Genomic DNA, 17,060 nt, shown 5'->3' with positions numbered 1-17,060 from the left:
GTTGGTGTCACTAGGCATCACCCTAGGTAACTCCGGGGGGGGGGGGGGGGGAGGTGGAAGGCCACTAGTGTCAATGAAGCCTTCCTGCACTAGGCCCAAAAGAACCAAACTTCTCCCATGTTTAAACTCTAATCGACCTCACAAGCCAGGTGCAATTGGAATGTGTAAGCAACCAGTTATCTGTGTGCAACCCCCTGCTCATACCGGCACCAAGCGGTAATAATGAGGCCTGCATGTTTCTGGCTGAAGGGAAAATAACAGTTCAAAGGGAAAAAGGACAAGATAACGGTTTAAAGAAGTTACTAACAAGCTAGACTTATAGCTGCCAAGAATGACTTAACTGCTTAAATGTAATTGCTATTTGCTTAGTAACTGTTACCAGGGAAGGGAGGGCTGGCGGGGGGGGGGGTGAGGCTTAGCTGCAAAAATGTATAAGAAGAGAGAAACTGCTTATGATGGTGTGCTTGATTTGAGATGTGCCAGTCTCCTTGCACCACTTTGAGATCTCAAATAAACTTTGATTGCTTCTCCACCCTGGTGTGTTTATTGGCGCAAAGCACACCGGGCAACGAACCCCACTGTTGCTGTCCTCGGGCACTCTGTGCTGGCAACAGTTCTTGGCGCCCAACGTGGGGCTCGAGGCTGAAATTTAGCCTTGCCTGGACCCCTCTCAGAGGTCGACAGATTGCGGCGACGCCCGACACCCAGTGCGCACCGGTGACTTTACTGGGGGCCTCGGCGGAGACGTGGTTTGGTCGACCCCGGAGGGCACAACGTGCTCGTACAGTGGAGAAGCAGCTGCGGGCGACGGTGAGGAACCGGTCCCGTGGAGAGGGCAACGGTGAGGAATCAGTCCCTTGGATAAGGTAGGAACAGTCCAGTGGGGACTTTACCTGTTTTGACCTGGGGACGCCCAGTGTCTCCCTAGAGTATGGGGCAGGGACAGAGTACTGCAGGCAGGGCAAGGTGTACACCCTTAGAATGCATTCTGGTGAACTGGAAAGTGTTTGGATCGGATCCGTTGATTAAAAGTAAACTGAAAAGGTTCTGTACAGTAGACTGGCCTCAATATCAGCTAGAGGACCAGGAAAGGTGGCCACCAGAAGGATCACTTAATTATAATATGATCCTTCAATTACTTCTGTTTTGTCAGCGAACGGGTAAATGGAACGAACATATGCATGCACAATTGTTTATGGCTTTATGAAATAGAACAGATATTTTGCAAAAGGTGTAATTTGACTCCGACAGGTTCGATAGTAACTACTACTGTTAGTCCCCAGAACCCTCCCCCGGTTGTGATGGCAGAGTCGGTGTCCCCTTCGGCTCCAACACCCCCACCCTATAAAGACAAGGTGTCTCGGGTCCCAGAGATTGCCCCCTCGGTGGGATTCTATCCGTTGATTACTGAGACTCGGATAGGCCGCCCAGGATCACAAGATTGCCCGGCCACTACTATGCAAGTCTATATGCATGTGCCTTTTAACCCAGTGGACCTAGCAGCCTTTAAGGCACAAGCAGGGGAATTTTCTACGAACCCAAGCAAGTTTATCTCGATCTTTGAGGGGTGCCTGGCTAACTATAAACCTGACTGGGATGATTGTAATGTCCTTATGCGGACCCTGCTGTCTGAGGTGGAGCGTAATCAGGTTGTGTCTAAGGCAAGGGAGGAGGCACAGCATAGACATGAGGCAGACGCAGCACACGTCCCTGCTGCTGCAAACCAGGTCCCTATAGCAGACCCCCGGTGGAATCCCAACCAGCCGACGCATCTCACCTGTCTCACCTCCTACAAAGAACTGCTTTTACTCTGCCATTCGGCTGTCCGACACAACAATTGGGCCAGGCCGTATGAGTTCACCCAAGATGAAGTAACCCTTACCTTACCCCCCCGAGAATGCCAGGATAATGACCCTTGCAATTGAGCCCTTAGCCATGCAAGCCCCAGAGTGGAGCCAGTGGGAGGACAAAAGGAGGGTTAAAAAGCAGCTTTGCTGGACAGTGTTGGCCCAGGGATTTAAAAATTCCCCCACCCTTTTTGGCATGGCAGGCTTCTGCAGAATACAGATCCCAGAGTTTGGACTGTGGGCTAAACACTCGTACGAATGCGTTAAGGGAGCGGATCATGACCCCTTTCACTGGTCCTCAGAAGCCGACAAGGCATTTAAGGTTTTAAAAAAGAAAGCTATTGGACACCAGAGGTTGTACCGAGTGGATTCCTCAAAAGTGGGTGTGCTCGTCCTGGTTTGTTGCTCCAAAGCTCTGTATAGAAGTTATTTTGCTGGATAATGGCAATGTGTATGTGTTCATTGTTGGGAAAAGGTGTATAAGCAAAGAGTGGAAGTTTCCTTTGTAGGTTAAAAGAAGCCAAGAAGGGAAAAAGGAAAAAGAACAGAACGAGTTAACTGGGGAAAAAAAATATATAGCTAGCAAGCTCAGTCCAAAGATAAGACTGGCCCCATCCAAGGACATTGTTCACAGCTAAGACTTGGCTGACAACCAAGAAAAGGGGGGGCCTGAATATGCCTAAGCAACTATGAGATCTGCAAAACACTGCCAGGCATTAATGAAATGTGTTAGGTTTCTTTTCTCACGGATAAAAGAAGTGCTAACCAAAGACCCTAGCAGCCCTGCCATTCATTAAAACAAGAAAACGGAGTCTATGTAAAAGTCCACCAACAAAAAAACTGCTTTGGCTCCACACTGGAAAGGCCCTTTCCAAGTCCTGTTAACCACTAACACAGCTGTGAAGTGCCAAGAACTGCCTACCTGGACCCATGCTTCTCACTGTAAAAAGACAAGGTGAAGTGCTAGTAACCTCTCCCTTGTCCACTGACAGACCTACTGTGCCTTTGGCTTTTTCTAGAAGAAGCAAAACCATTACAGGGTGATGTGCTAGTAACCTCTCCCCTGTATGATGCTGAACCACACTGTTTCAGGAAAAGAGAAGAAGGAACACTTGCTTCATTGAAACCACAAAGTCCAGGAATTCCTGACTACAAAAGACATTAAGAACTGACCCTGGTGAAGAAACAAAGAATTATACGCTGGCAGGGAGGCTCTTACCCAGCTAATGAGTAAATATTTTCTAACCTCTGGACTTAGACCCCTGGCCTCCCAGGTACAGGCTGAATGTCTAGTCTGCCAAAAGAACAACCGTCGACCAGGAGTGTCAGTGCCACCAGCCACTCTGGAACCTACCCCAGGCCCGGGACTGGTTTGGCAAATAGATTTTACTGAGTTCCCCCGGACCCAAGGGTTCAGATACCTCCTCGTCTTGGTGGATCAATTCAGCGGATGGCCTGACGCCTTCCCATGTCATAACAACACTGCCAAAACGGTGGCTCTTAAATTTGTCAAGGAGATCATTCCCCACTTTGGACTCCCCCAGTGGATGGAATCTGACAATGGAACACACTTCACATCCCAAGTCGTTCAAAAGATATCGGATGCCCTGCAAATCCCCTGGAAGCTCCACACTCCATGGCAACCGCAGGCCGGTGGAGTAGTGGAACGCACAAATCAGACACTTAAGCGGCACCTCTTAAAGGTCTGCCAAGAGGCTTCCCTTAAGTGGCCTGATGCTTTGCCCCTTGTTTTGCTCCGCATCCGCGCTCTCCCAAAGGGCAGGTTAGGGCTCAGTCCCTTCGAGATTATGTTTGGAAGGGCATGGCCTATGAATGGTACACCGGTTCTGGCAGGAGAGTGGGGGGGTAGGCTGTGGTTTCTTATCTCAGTACATGTGCTCTCTGTCTGTTGTTCTTTGTTCTCTCCACAGGTATACCAAAGATTTGCAGCCTCTCCCGCTGGATGCCCCTGTCCACTCCTTGCAGCCAGGTGACTCCATTCTCGTTCGGACCTGGAAGGACGAGCCTCTCCAAGAGAAGTGGAAGGGACCCCACACCGTCCTGCTGATCTCCCACACAGCAGCAAAGGTCGAAGGACACAAGAACTGGATTCATCACTCTCGTCTGAAAGCAGTGCCCGCTCCTGAACGGTGGACCGTCCAGCCTGCAGAGAAGACTGCCAGCAACGATCTGGGACTTAAACTGTTATTCAGGTGACAATAGTGTCTGCTGGGAATGCCCTGTGATCTCTTTGGACAGTTGCAGCGCACTCCCCGCGAGAACTCTGAGCGTTGGTTGTGTTTATTTTCACAGGGCTGGCCTAACCTGGTGGCCTGGTCCCTTTTGTTTTTAATCTGCCTGCTATTGGTAATTGTTATTTTGTGGGTATTTGGGGAATTGTAATTGTTAGGCCCTAGGGTTACCTGCCCAGCATGGAAACAGGTCCAGGGTCTGCCACTGTGTTACTCTTTGCCACAGGGGCACTCCTCTCATTAACTCCCGTTTCCCCCCAGGCACATGCGGGATGGAGAAAAATCCCTACTAGCTTGGAAACAAACACACATGAGTCCCTGAAGGTTTGCTTTGCCCAAGAGTTTAACCTCTCTAACTTCTGGGTGTGCTCCCAAATCCCGCACCACGCAGCAGGGTTACCCTGGAGGGTAGTTCCCCAAAATTGGTCAGATATCTGTTGGGGATTGGTCCTGCTTTGAGCAGGGGGTTGGACTAGATGACCTCCTGGAGTCCCTTCCAACCCTGATATTCTGTGATTCTGTGATGGTTCAGTAGGGGGAAAAATACCTCGGGTACCCCCTTGTGGCAAAACTGTACCATTGAATCCCAGTATGCATTAAGGGACGACCCCTGGAAGCCGTAGGCTAACTCAACGCATCTCCCTTTCCCTATTAGGCTGCGGTCAGTGGCCCCCGGGTTGGTGTGCTATCGACAGTTTAAGTCCAGCAATCACACCTGGTCCGCTGGTAATAGCACCTGTCAGTATTATTTATCCCCTAACAGTAACGCCTCCATCCCTGTCTATGTTAATGGCAGATCCGACTCTACTGCCCGATTCGGAACGTTTAATGACAGACAAACAGATAGGTGGAGTAGCGGCTATAATGGCTTGATAGGGAATGGCCACTCCTTTTACATTTGCGGTACCTCTGCCTATAAGTGGCTACCGCATCGGTGCTATGGAAGCTGCTATCTAGGATATCTTGCCCCTCCCCTTCGTGTCCTCCCTAAACTGCCCCCTGGCCGCCCCAGGCAGCGTAGATCTTTCTATGCCACCCCAGAGCCATTAAGGAAGGAGACAGGTTGGGTATGATCCTCCTCCCATCCTATGGGGTGGGATGGTTAACCCAATTTTATCGTAGGCTCTTTGTGTTTCTCACCAAGTATGCCAATGAGACCCTGGCCATAGAGAAAAGCCTTAACTCAGAGCTTTACCAGCTCCAGTTGCTGTCCCTGCAAAACAGACAAGCCGTAGATTATGTTTTAGCCTCCCAGGGCGGGGTGTGTGCCCTTATTTGGAATGAATGTTGTACTTATGTCCTGGAAAACTCACATGACGTTAACAAGCATGTCCTGTCGGCCGAACAGGCTTTCGAGCAGTGGAAGGCCCAGGAAAGGGAACCCACGGTTTTTGATTCCCTTTGGAGTTGGTTGCCCGACCTAGGAGGACTGGGGGGTGGCCTTGTGCGTCTCCTCCTCACAGGAGTGGTGCTGTGCCTGGTCACCCTCCTCCTGATTGCTTGTTTTAAAATGCTCCTCCGTAAGCTTTGTGCCCCCCGTTCCCCAAAAATCCCAGCATACCCTCTCATTGATAACCCCAGCTCCATGGCACTCAATCATATCTTGTCCACAGAATATGAGAAAACTCAGACAAAAGCTTGTTGAGTATTCACAAAGGAGGGAGTTGTTGGTGTCACTAGGCATCACCCTAGGTAACTCGGGGGGGGTGGGGGGGGTGGAAGGCCACTAGTGTCAATGAAGCCTTCCTGCACTAGGCCCAAAAGAACCAAACTTCTCCCATGTTTAAACTCTAATCGACCTCACAAGCCAGGTGCAATTGGAATGTGTAAGCAACCAGTTATCTGTGTGCAACCCCCTGCTCATACCGGCACCAAGTGGTAATAATGAGGCCTGCATGTTTCTGGCTGAAGGGAAAATAACAGTTCAAAGGGAAAAAGGACAAGATAACGGTTTAAAGAAGTTACTAACAAGCTAGACTTATAGCTGCCAAGAATGACTTAACTGCTTAAATGTAATTGCTATTTGCTTAGTAACTGTTACCAGGGAAGGGGGGGGGGGGGTGAGGTTTAGCTGCAAAAATGTATAAGAAGAGAGAAACTGCTTATGATGGTGTGCTTGATTTGAGACGTGCCAGTCTCCTTGCACCACTTTGAGATCTCAAATAAACTTTGATTGCTTCTCCACCCTGATGTGTTTATTGGTGCAAAGCACACCGGGCAACGAACCCCGCTGTTGCTGTCCTCTGGCACTCTGTGCCGGCAACAATAGTGACCATAATATAATTAAATTTAACATCCTTGTGGCAGGGAAAACTCCACAGTGGCCCAACACTGTTGTATTTAATTTCAGAAAGGGGAACTACACAAAAATGAGGAGGTTAGTGAAATAGAAATTAAAAGGTACAGTGCCAAAAGTAAAATCCCTGCAAGCTGCGTGGAAACTTTTTAAAGAAACCATAACAGAGGCCCAACTTAAATGTATACCCCACATTAAAAAACATAGTAAAAGAACCAAAAAAGAGCCACCGTCATTAAACAACAAAGTAAAAGAAGCAGTGAGAGGCAAAAAGGCATCCTTTAAGAAGTGGAAGATAAATCCTAATAAGGAAAATAGAAAAGAGCATAAACTCTGGCAAATGAAGTGTAAAAATATAATTAGAAAGACCAAAAAAGCATTTGAAGAACAGCTAGCCAAAGACTCCAAAAGTAATAGCAATTTTTTTTTTTTAAATACATCAGAAGCAGGAAGCCTGCTAAACTACCAGTAGGACCACTGGATGATCAAGATGCTAAGGAACTCAAATATGAAATAGCAGGACTACTAACTGTCACCTGTAACCTATCATTTAAATCAGCTTCTGTACCAAATGACTGGAGGATAGCTAATGACAGGCCAATTTTTTAAAAGGGCTCCAGAGGTGACCCTGGCAACTACAGGCCAGTAAGCCTCTCTTCAGTACCAGGCAAATTGGTTGAAACTATCGTAAAAAACAAAATTGTCAGACACATAGATGAACATAATTTGTTCGGAAATAGTCAACATGGTTTTTGTAAAGTGAAATCATGCCTCACCGATTTACTAGAATTCTTTGAGGGGGTCAACAAGCATGCGGACAAAGGAGATCCAGTGGATATAGTGGATTTAGATTTTCAGAAAGCCTCTGACAAGGTCCCTCACCAAAGGCTCTTAAGCAAAATAAGCAGTCATGGAATTAGAGGGAAGGTTCTCTCATGGATTGGTAACTGGTTAAAAGATAGGAAACAAAAGGTAGGAATAAATGGTCAGAGGTAAATAGCGATGTCCTGCAGAGATCTGTACTGGGCCCAGTCCTATTTAACATATTCATAAACAATCTGGAAAAAGGGGTAAACAGTGAGGTGGCAAAATTTGCAGATGATACAAAACTACTCAAGATAGTTAAGTTTCAGACAGACTGAGAAGAGCTACAAAAGGATCTCACAAAACTGGGTGACTGGGCAACAAAATGGCAGATGAAATTTAATATTGATAAATGCAAAGTAATGCACATTGGAAAACATAATCCTACCTATACATATACAATGATAGGGTCTAAATTATCTGTTACCACTCAAGAAAGAGATCTTGGAGTCATTGTCGATAGTTCTCTGAAATCATCCACTCAATTCAGTGGTTTGAACACTGGCCTGTTAAACCCAGGGTTGAGAGTTCAATCCTTAAGGCAGCCATTTAGGGATCGGGGGCAAAAATATGTCTGGGGATTGGTCCTGCTTTGAGCAGGGGGTTGGACTTCCAACCCTGATATTCTATGAATGTGCAGCGACAGTCAAAAAAGCAAACAGAATGTTGGGAATCATCAAGAAAGGGATAGACAATATGACAGAAAATATCATATTGCCTCTATATAAATCCTGGTATGCCCACACCTTGAATACTGCGTGCAGATGTGGTCGCCCCATCTCAAAAAAGATATATTGGAATCGGAAAAGGTTCAGAAAAGGCAACAAAAATGACTAGGGATATAGAATGGCTTCCGTATGAGGAGAGATTAATAAAACTGGGACTTTTCAGCTTGGAAAAGAGGCGACTAAGGGGGGATATGATAGAGGTCTATAAAATCATGAGTGGTATAGAGAAAGTAAATAAGGAAGTATTATTTACTCCTCATAATACAAGAACAAGGGGCCACCAAATGAAATTAATAGATAGCAGGTTTAAAACAAACACAAGAAAGTATTTTTTCATGCAATGCACCGTCAACCTCTGGAACTCCTTGCCAGAGGGTGTTGTGAAGGCCAATACTATAACGAGGTTCAAAGGGGAGCTAGACAGATTCATGGAAGATAGGTCCATCAATAGCTATTAGCCAGGATGGGCAGGAATGGTGTCCCTGGCCTCTGTTTGCCAGAAGCTGGGATTGGGTGACAGGGCATGTTCTTATGCTCTTATGACAAAAAAAGCCTGCTCTGTGCTGCATGTAGGTGGCGGTGGGATATCTTCCGTCACTGCCAGCACACACAAGGCCTCATCTTCCTTGTTAGGAGATTAATCATTTCCATTTCAAAAGTGGGAGCAGCCCACATGGATAATGAGCCCAAGGCACTTTTCTTTGGTACATAAAAGGTTGAAGAGGCAGGATATTCTTGCCCAATTATGAGACGTATTCATAAGCTGGAATCAACCATCTCGAAGACAAATTGCTACCCTCCACCCCCAGCACTTTAATAAAATGGGGTCTTTTGATAAAATGATATAGTTCCCAAGTAATTAGCAGAGCTAAAAGCCTTCTAATTAGAAGACCTGGGACTTGCTGCGGGCAAAGTGAATCTGAAAGGGTTTGAATTACCCAGCTAAAGCGTTAGCTAATTAATTCTGCATTTCGAGAGAGTTCTCTCTTGTATAGAATGCTCCATTGGCTCTGGTCTTCATGTGACCCTGGCTGACTTGAACAGAAATAAAACATATTAAATAAAAGGGAACATGGTAAGCAAACCACTCAAAACTTTCAGTGACTTTTCTCTACATGACCATTTATTAAGAAGTTCTTCTTCACTTGTGTACAGAGACTGGGGCTCTTTGGGGCAAAAGAACTCAGAGATGATTGGGTTTTAGCCCAGTGGTATCCAAGTTCTGCCCCTCAGTTGGCCAGAACTGTCAGCTTGCTAGGAGCCCAAGAGCTACAGCTTGCATCAACAGAGCAGGTGCCTTCATCTTTAGTGCCAAGGAGCAGCTAACAGAGATTACAGGTCCCAGGACCCAGTGCTTCACCTCAAGCCAAGTGGCTTGCCCCAGTAAGGCCCCTGCCTTCAGGATGGGAACCAACAAACAACATGACATTTTACTATAATTTAGAACGAGATGCACACACTAGGGAAGGACAGGAGCACCCTCAGGATTACATTGCTCCCATGCCAGCTGGGTAGGAAATTCATTTAGATGATCCTGGGTGAGGACTGTCATCTAAGTCTAAGGTGGTACTGGGGCATCTGGACTGAAGGAGGAGAGTCCTTACTGATGCCTGGATGGGACTCTGGTTCTGCTGGTGTAAACCAGACAGACGCTTTCCCTGCTGGATGGTTGTTGGCAATGTGGTGCAGGACAAGCTCTGAGTCAAATAGCCGCACAGCTCTAAAGGAGAGGCCTGTGAGCACAGCACACCTCGTAAACCTGGGCTGAGCGGGACCCAAGCCTTGTGGGTTACAGCAGCTGTTTCCTACCACAGGCTTTGTTCTGGCCCAGCAGGCAGCAAAGACAGTCATTGGATCCTGTGGGAGCAGCTTCCTTAGCAAGAAGGCCTCAAGGAAATGGACGCCAGGCCTTAGCTCAGAACAGAGTGTCCCTGCCTAGACACAGCGGAATCCATTGCCAGTCAAGGTGCTGCCTGCAGGTCTTGCTTTACTGAGGCAGGGAGTCCACACAGAGTGTAAGTGGGGCTTTAATCCTACACGCCCATGCCTTTCAGTTAATCATTATAAAGAGTCAGCACTAAACAACATGAAACTAGCTTCCAGACGGGCTGAGCAATGCCAGAGAGGCAGCGTGGGCTAGAGGGTGGGGGACCATTCTGGGCCTGCCTCTGCCCTGCTGCATGACCTGGGACAAATCACTTCACCTCCCTGTGCCTGCCATGTGGCCAACTCTAGGGTTACCATTCGTCCAGCTTCCCCCGGACATGTCCAGGTTTTTGAGCTAAAAATAGCGTCCGGGGGGAATTTGTAAATGTCCGGACTTCCCCCCTCCCCCCCCCATGCAGAGCGCGTGCGGCTAACAGGGCAGCCGGCCGGATGGTGCCACTTGCATGGGGCTCCGACAGCCAGAGAAAGCCCCTCCTCCGCTTCCCCTGCAGCAGAGATCACTCCCTCCATGCATTCGCAGATTGCCTCCGGCAGTCTGGAGCTCCTCCCCTGCTCCTCCTCCCCTGCTGCCCAGCGTGCCGGGACGAGCGGCAGGGTAAGGACGCCAGGGGGTCGGAGAAGGGGCAGTGAGGTTCTGGAGGGGGCAGTCAAGAGACGGGGGGGTTGGGAGTTTTGGGGGGGCTTTTTAGGGGGGTGTGGATAAGGTTTTGGGCAGTCAGGGTACAGGTAGGGGGTAGGGTCCTGGGGGGGCAGTTAGGGTGGGGTGGGGTCTTAGGAGACAAGGAACAGGGAGGCTTAGGTAGGGGGTGGGGTTCTGGAGGGCAGTTAGGAGCAGGGGTCCCAGGAGGGGGCAGTCAGGGGCCAGGGGTGGGGAGAAAAAAAGTAGTGGTAAGTTTCTAGCCCCTATGTTTGAAGAGAAAAGGTTGAAAGTGTGAACTGAGCACTCCCGAAGGCTCACAGACCGGAAGGCAAAGAAAAAACAAATCCCAAAGCTCTTATTTGGGGGGGGGGGAAGAGAGAGGGGAAATCTCAAGATTTTTAAACCAGTTTCCTTTTTTAGTGCCCGACTCGTGGTTTCTGACTGCTTGGCAGGACTGTGCCTGTATCCCCTCACTGCTTGTGTCTGTCTTATCTATTTAGGCTGGAAGTACTTTGGGGCAAGGCCTGCCTATCGGTGTGTATATACATGGCTACTTTGGGAGTACAAATAAAACCCTTCCTAATTATTAGGAGTTGGCATCCAAAAGCGTCAGTCTTTGTCTCTATTCTCTTTTGATTTTAATAATGCTAGGGGGTGGGGTCTTGTGTCAGTAGGAGGCTTGAAAATAGATGTAAGGGACGTGATTAAAATGCTGGTGGCTACTAGCACCTCATCTACATTAATGCTACCCCAGGGTGGATGTGACCTGTGAGCTCTGCTCTGTATACAGGTGCTGTCTCTTTCACAGCCTGTAGGGAATTAGACTGTGGAATTCTTCATGTCCAATCAAGGCCGGAGAAGGTGGGAAAGGAAAGCAGGGTGTCTTTATTCACAATAAGTCCTTGCAGGCGTTATTTATCTTCAGAACTCCCAACAGCCCAATGAGGTTGGTCACTGGTCAATCACTGTTTCGCACGTGAGGAAAACTGAGACACCGGCTCACTGAATGACTTGCCCATTGTCTGTGTTCAGAGCCAGGATTAGTATGTGCGCGTGTGTATGTTCAGAATGTGGGTTGTTTTGATTCCTAGGTATTTGCAGAGAGCTCCTCCCAGTCCAAAGGGGTGCCATGAGAGAAAGTGCAGAGCTGCTTGTGGGGAAATGTTATGAGTGGGAAATCATAACTCTGACCTTGCCTCGTCTCTCCCCAAAGGTGATTTAAGTTTTGAGTTAAAAACAATCCAGCCATTTGTTGAGAATGAGGAGGAGAAAAACCCTTTTCCTATTATAAAGCAATTCTTGCGACTTTAAAAATACCCAACAACAACAAAACCCCAGCTGTAGTGCCAAAGGGGTTTAGGCTAGAAAGCTGACACTCAGTAGGGGGGAGGTGTTTGAGAAGAACATGCGACTTTCTGTGCAGCAGGAATATAGTTACGGTTTGGCTGAGAATTACAAGGGCTCATACATGTCCATTAGCTTTCTTAATAATGATAATGTTTTTAAGAAGATATCTCCCAATGCACCAAAGCCCAAATTCAGCAACACTTGTTTGTTATTAAGTGTGCAGTCATGCTTAAAGTAAAGCACCTGTATAAGTGCTTTGCTGGATCAGACTAGTAAGAAAAGAAGATTGCACAGCAAGTAATTTAGGTTCACATTAAAACCTTTAGGGAGTACCATCTCATTCTATGCAATGTGCTCAGTTGTGCATTGACCGTTCCATATGATCCTTTAATGTGAGCATTGAATGAGCCAGGGGTTGTGTAGAAATAATAGCATCATGTATGTAATGCCCAGGCACGAAAGGGGCAACGTTAAGTTTGCATATGCTACCTGAACAGTAGCACTTTCTCTCTTCTAAGTGCTAAAATGTACATGCTGAAATATTCTCTTAAAGCAGCTGTTCTGTTAGAATGTGTTTTATGATAGTGTGGCATCGTATAAAGTTTTTATTGCATGCATTTGGGATCATTGTATTACTGGTGAGTAGTGCAGTCACATGTTGGTTTTAAGGCAAGAGGCAAAAAAACTTTATAGGTCCTTATACCATGTCATACAGAGTTTATGCCGCTTGCTTTATTTATTCCTCACTCTTCTCTGCTTTCTCCTCTGCCCCCTTTGAAGTTACATTGGTTACTATGGAAACAGTGTCATTGGTATAGGCAGAGCATAGTGACATCCACAGATGCAATATGCAGTCAGCTATACAATGGTTGGGGATTTGTGCCCTAGTCAGACAGCTATAGGCACTGGAGATTATTACCCTGCTCACATACAAAACCATGTACCTTGAATACCCCGATGAAAGTAAAGCCCCATAAGTCTATTGGAACAGGTCAGTTTAAAAGATTCAGAGAAGTCCAGGCAAAGAACCACAAAGATCAACGCCATAACTGATTTCTCCCTGTATGTATGTAGGCTGAGGTTTTCAAAACTGCTTAAGGAATTTAGATCCCATTAATTTGAGGCTGCCTTGAAAATCTCAGCCCCACTGTCTCGAAAGACTTAAAGTTACAAAAATCATTCTTTCCCCTATATGAGCAGTTAGTGTCCCTTGTACTTCGGGGGGAGGGGAGGGTTGGTCCCCCCGCCCCGATACAGCAACAGAAGGGGAGAGGGGGGAAATCCATTAAAAACAGGGAAACAAATTGTAAAAAAAAAAAAAAAAAAGAGGGGCAAATAAACATCTCCACAAAAGTTGGCCTAGGGACTCAGGAGCAGGTATAATATCTGGAACTACATCTCTACAGCTTTCTCTTCTTTTTCTAATTGACTAGATTTCAGGTTGATTGTATCTCTTTAAGGAAACAGGAAAGAATCCAGGAACCTTCGTGTTGTTTGCTCAGCAGAAGAAGATTAGCCCCAACTGGGTAGCAGGCTGTGCTAATACTGCTGCAACCTTTACTGATGACTACATCACAGAACGAGCCAGAAAGATAAACTGGCTTATTCACGGAATACACAGACAGCTGGAAAAGGCCTTGCCCTTGAAGAAATAGTGCAACCAATAACAAATAAATAAAGCTGACGCCCATCCCAGTCTCTCCATCCCCCCCCCCCCCCTTACTTTATCCCATGGACGTTTAAAGAACGAGAGAAAAAAACCCTGTTTGCTGCGTAGTTACAGTAAAAATGCTGTTCTAACCACCCTCAGGTTTGTTTGACTAGTGACGCTCTACCTTAATCTGAAAACAAGCATGGAATTTCCTTTGCCTGCAACAACAATCTATATTTTGATATGATCTTTGCCAATAAAGTTCTCTCCCTGAAAACTCATCACACAGTTTGATACACTGATTCTATATTCCTGTCTATAAATAGTAGAAGCTTGGTAACAAATAAATACAATGGCTCCTTATTTCAGAAAATCAGTTCATATTATATACTTAAAATTGTGTCCACTGATTAATGTTCTGACCCCAAAGGGATATGAAGTTAAAAATCAATATTAAGAATACGTTCTGTTACAAGCAAAATCTCAGGATATTAGAACAGAAGAAATAGAGAGTGATAAATGACGAGAGACTATTAGGATCATGAACAGACAAGCCAGTTTCACTTCTGTTTCTAATCAGTTACACCTTGTGCATCACACACAATGTTTGGATTGCAAACAGTGAGAGGGAATGCTCAGTGGCCGCTTCTGATACTATATATTTTATAATTTGTTTAAAAAAAATATATAAAACCTAAATTTGGGGCCAAAAATTTGTCTCTACTTCCCTAACATGACACTAGCACAGTTTATAACATTTCACCAGAAACAACTAATAGTTTACAGGCTACTGATAGAATTAAAGTGGTATGCAGATGCATTTTTCAGACTATAAGTAATATGGCAGTAATAGTAGTATCAAATACATTGAAACAACTCACTGAAAACAATTCAAACTGTGTTTCGCTTTAATGCGGATTTATAGTTCAGATGACTCAGTTCTTTAAAATAAAGATATTTAAGGAAATAATGCCACATCACCACATGCACGCTGTGTGATGTTTGAACACCTATTCCATAGCAACAAGGGGAAAGATAACAGCTACTTTAAGGGCCTAATGCAGTGGTTCCCAAACTTTAACAACCTGTGAACCCCTTTCACTAAAATGTCAAGTCTCACGAACCCGCTCCTAAAAATGAATATTTCCAGGGATTTTCTCCTTTACCTGAGTATAAATTATAAAAGCAGTGATCTTGGAAATATAAAATTTGTTTTTATGAGATGCTTATTACACACTATTAATTATTATTTATAATTACACGATTTTTATTACATTATGAAAATGGCAACACTCTTCCAAGATCTCACTTCCGTAGCTTGTATCACTTTGAATAAGCCTGCTATAAGACAAAGCTCCTATGTTTCATCAAGGAGTATCAGATTTGAAACAGCATGAAGATATTTAAGAAGCCAACTCAAAGAGTTCCTCCTACATAAGCATTCAGGTCTTGAGTAGTCCAGGCAAACAACGCACGTTACAACAAAGCTTAAACTTGTTCTTCATAATAATTTTAAAAACAATACTACCTGCCTATTTAATTTTAAAAACAGCAAAAAATATCCACCTCCCTTTTCCATTTCTTATAAGGAGTCTTGGAGTTTAAATCTCCTCAGTATGATCGATATGCTTGCTTTGATCTGCTTAGCTCTTGAAAGTCCAGGGGCTTCAGGCTGCTGGCCCCGGGCTGCCTGGAGTCCCTAGGGACAGCTCTGTCCGCCATTAGGAAATTTTTTCCTGAGAACCCCCTGTAACATTTCGTGAACCCCAGTTTGGGAACCACTGGCCTAAAGCAATGTCCTTTGAATTCAATAGAAAGACTTCCACGGATTTCAATGGGTTTGGGAGCAGACCCTAGATCTACAAAGGACACGATAGCCAAGAATGAGCAAATAAAGCCCATTCATTCAATTTAATAGTGGAGGGGCTGAGAAACATCCGAAGTTGCTTTACCAGCAATGATGCTGCAAAGTTCTTTGACAATTTAACGATCACTAATGGAAGCGCCTGAGGCATTGAGGTCATCAATCAGATCCACTACATTATTTGAAACGTATGGGAAATCATTATTTATTTCCTAATGACCTTCAGCGCATACCAGTCTAGGAGGAGTTTGCACAGGCTTGTTAATTCAATAACAAAAATTATGAAATTAGGGGTAGGCTTTGTTTTGAATACAGCAATGCGCCAGTGTAAAGAACTTGCTCACTCTATGGCAGATGCCCCATCAGCTGCCAAATGGCTAATCTTGTTTTGCACGATTAGTGACACTTGCCAGCTAAATAGGAGAGGAAGCTGAGCAGGACTTGCTAGAGGAGTGTCACAGAGACAGGAAGAAGGTTCTATGGGGGTGGGGGTGGGGGTAGGGTGACCAGACGTCCCAATTTTATAGGGACAGTCCCGATTTTTGGGTCTTTTTCTTATATAAGCTCCTATTATTACCCACCACCCCTGTCCTGATTTTTCACATTTTCTGTCTGGTCACCCTATAGGTGTAGGGGGAGACCTGGAACTTTAAGATGATGAAGGTTTAGCACCAACAACACTGGGGTTTTATGACCAAGCACGGTTGCCATTACCCAGACAGTCCCAGCTTATGGGGGCCTGTAGAGCTAGGGTTAAAGAGAACCCTATCACACAGCACTCTCTCGCTCTCTCTCTCGACGGGGTACAGTGCAGCAAGCTTGAAGATGCGAAGCTTTAGTAACACTGGACAAGCCTCCAAGCCATTAACTCAAAGCTCTCTCAGTTCCATTCCCAGGCAGGTGAGACAATAACACAGGGCCAGCTCCTCCTCACTGGGGGTAAATTGACATTGCTCTGTTGACTTCAGTGGAGCTTTGCGGACTTACCCCAGCTGAGGATCTGGCTCTCTGAGCAAAGAAAGTCAGTCTGTACCCGGAGCACTTCATGAAAGCTCCAAAGAGCGAAAGCCAGCGCCACTCTGTTGGACCCGGGCTACTTGTTAATCAACAGGCGATGTGCCATCCAGGAAAACTTAACACATGACTGCCACCAGCTCAGCTACCAGAGCTCAGCAGGGCACGTCAGCATCCACCAGACTCCTCTTGCGTCCTGCCAGCGTGTCTGTCTCTCTCATGTGCAGCAGGTTATTTCATTGCCCTTGGGAAAGCACAGTTTCTACCTTGCCACATACACTTGGACGCCGTCCAGCATGGAGAAATGTGACATTGGAGAGAGAGGCTCCCCTTGTTACCACAATAATAACTAAAGAAAAAAAAATGTGGACATCCTGTACTATATCCTGAACATACTTCAAGGTCACTAAAAGTATCTTACACGGGAGGTTGCTTTTTCATAAGAAGAGGGGGTAAAGGGTTCACACACACACCTGCCTTCACTCTAGGTTCTGCATTTACCTAAAGCTGTGACCACCCATCAACTATTGGTCTTTTAACTATTCAGCACTGGAAGGAGCCATTTAAAAGAAAGGGGTGGGGTGCCCCCCTCCAGCTAACCTCCAAGTGT

The 17,060-nt window shown here is 46.0% G+C and overlaps 2 protein-coding genes across 3 annotated transcripts in view; one reads left to right on the top strand and one right to left on the bottom strand.

Annotated features, from left to right (window-relative positions):
* The window catches only part of CRACR2B (calcium release activated channel regulator 2B), a 71,290-nt gene extending 54,664 nt beyond the window's left edge, over positions 1-16,626 (bottom strand). For both annotated transcript variants that reach the window (XM_054025296.1, XM_054025295.1), the window contains exon 1: positions 16,424-16,626. In XM_054025296.1, coding sequence (XP_053881271.1) covers positions 16,424-16,483 — 60 coding nt within the window. In that variant the 5' untranslated portion in view covers positions 16,484-16,626. The remainder of the gene's footprint in view (positions 1-16,423) is intronic.
* Positions 470-6,202, top strand: LOC128835709 (uncharacterized). The gene is made up of 2 exons (XM_054025297.1): positions 470-866; positions 3,779-6,202. The coding sequence occupies exons 1-2, from the start codon at positions 475-477 to the stop codon at positions 4,062-4,064; spliced, it is 678 nt and encodes a 225-aa protein (XP_053881272.1). The 5' UTR covers positions 470-474; the 3' UTR covers positions 4,065-6,202.
* Positions 16,627-17,060: the final 434 nt, after the last annotated feature.

This window comes from Malaclemys terrapin, chromosome 4, assembly GCF_027887155.1.
Source record: "Malaclemys terrapin pileata isolate rMalTer1 chromosome 4, rMalTer1.hap1, whole genome shotgun sequence".
NCBI lineage: Eukaryota > Metazoa > Chordata > Testudines > Emydidae > Malaclemys > Malaclemys terrapin.
The sequence above is the reverse complement of the archived record's forward strand: the minus strand, read 5'-3'. Positions and strand labels throughout refer to the sequence as shown.

What these genes read in the sequence shown, in the direction of transcription:
- LOC128835709 (XM_054025297.1), top strand. Translation starts at nt 475, where the DNA reads ATGTGCCAGTCTCCTTGCACCACTTTGAGATCTCAAATAAACTTTGAT. An exon ending in GAATCAGTCCCTTGGATAAG is followed by an intron (nt 867 to 3,778) that starts GTAGGAACAGTC and finishes TTCTCTCCACAG; the next exon opens with GTATACCAAAGATTTGCAGC.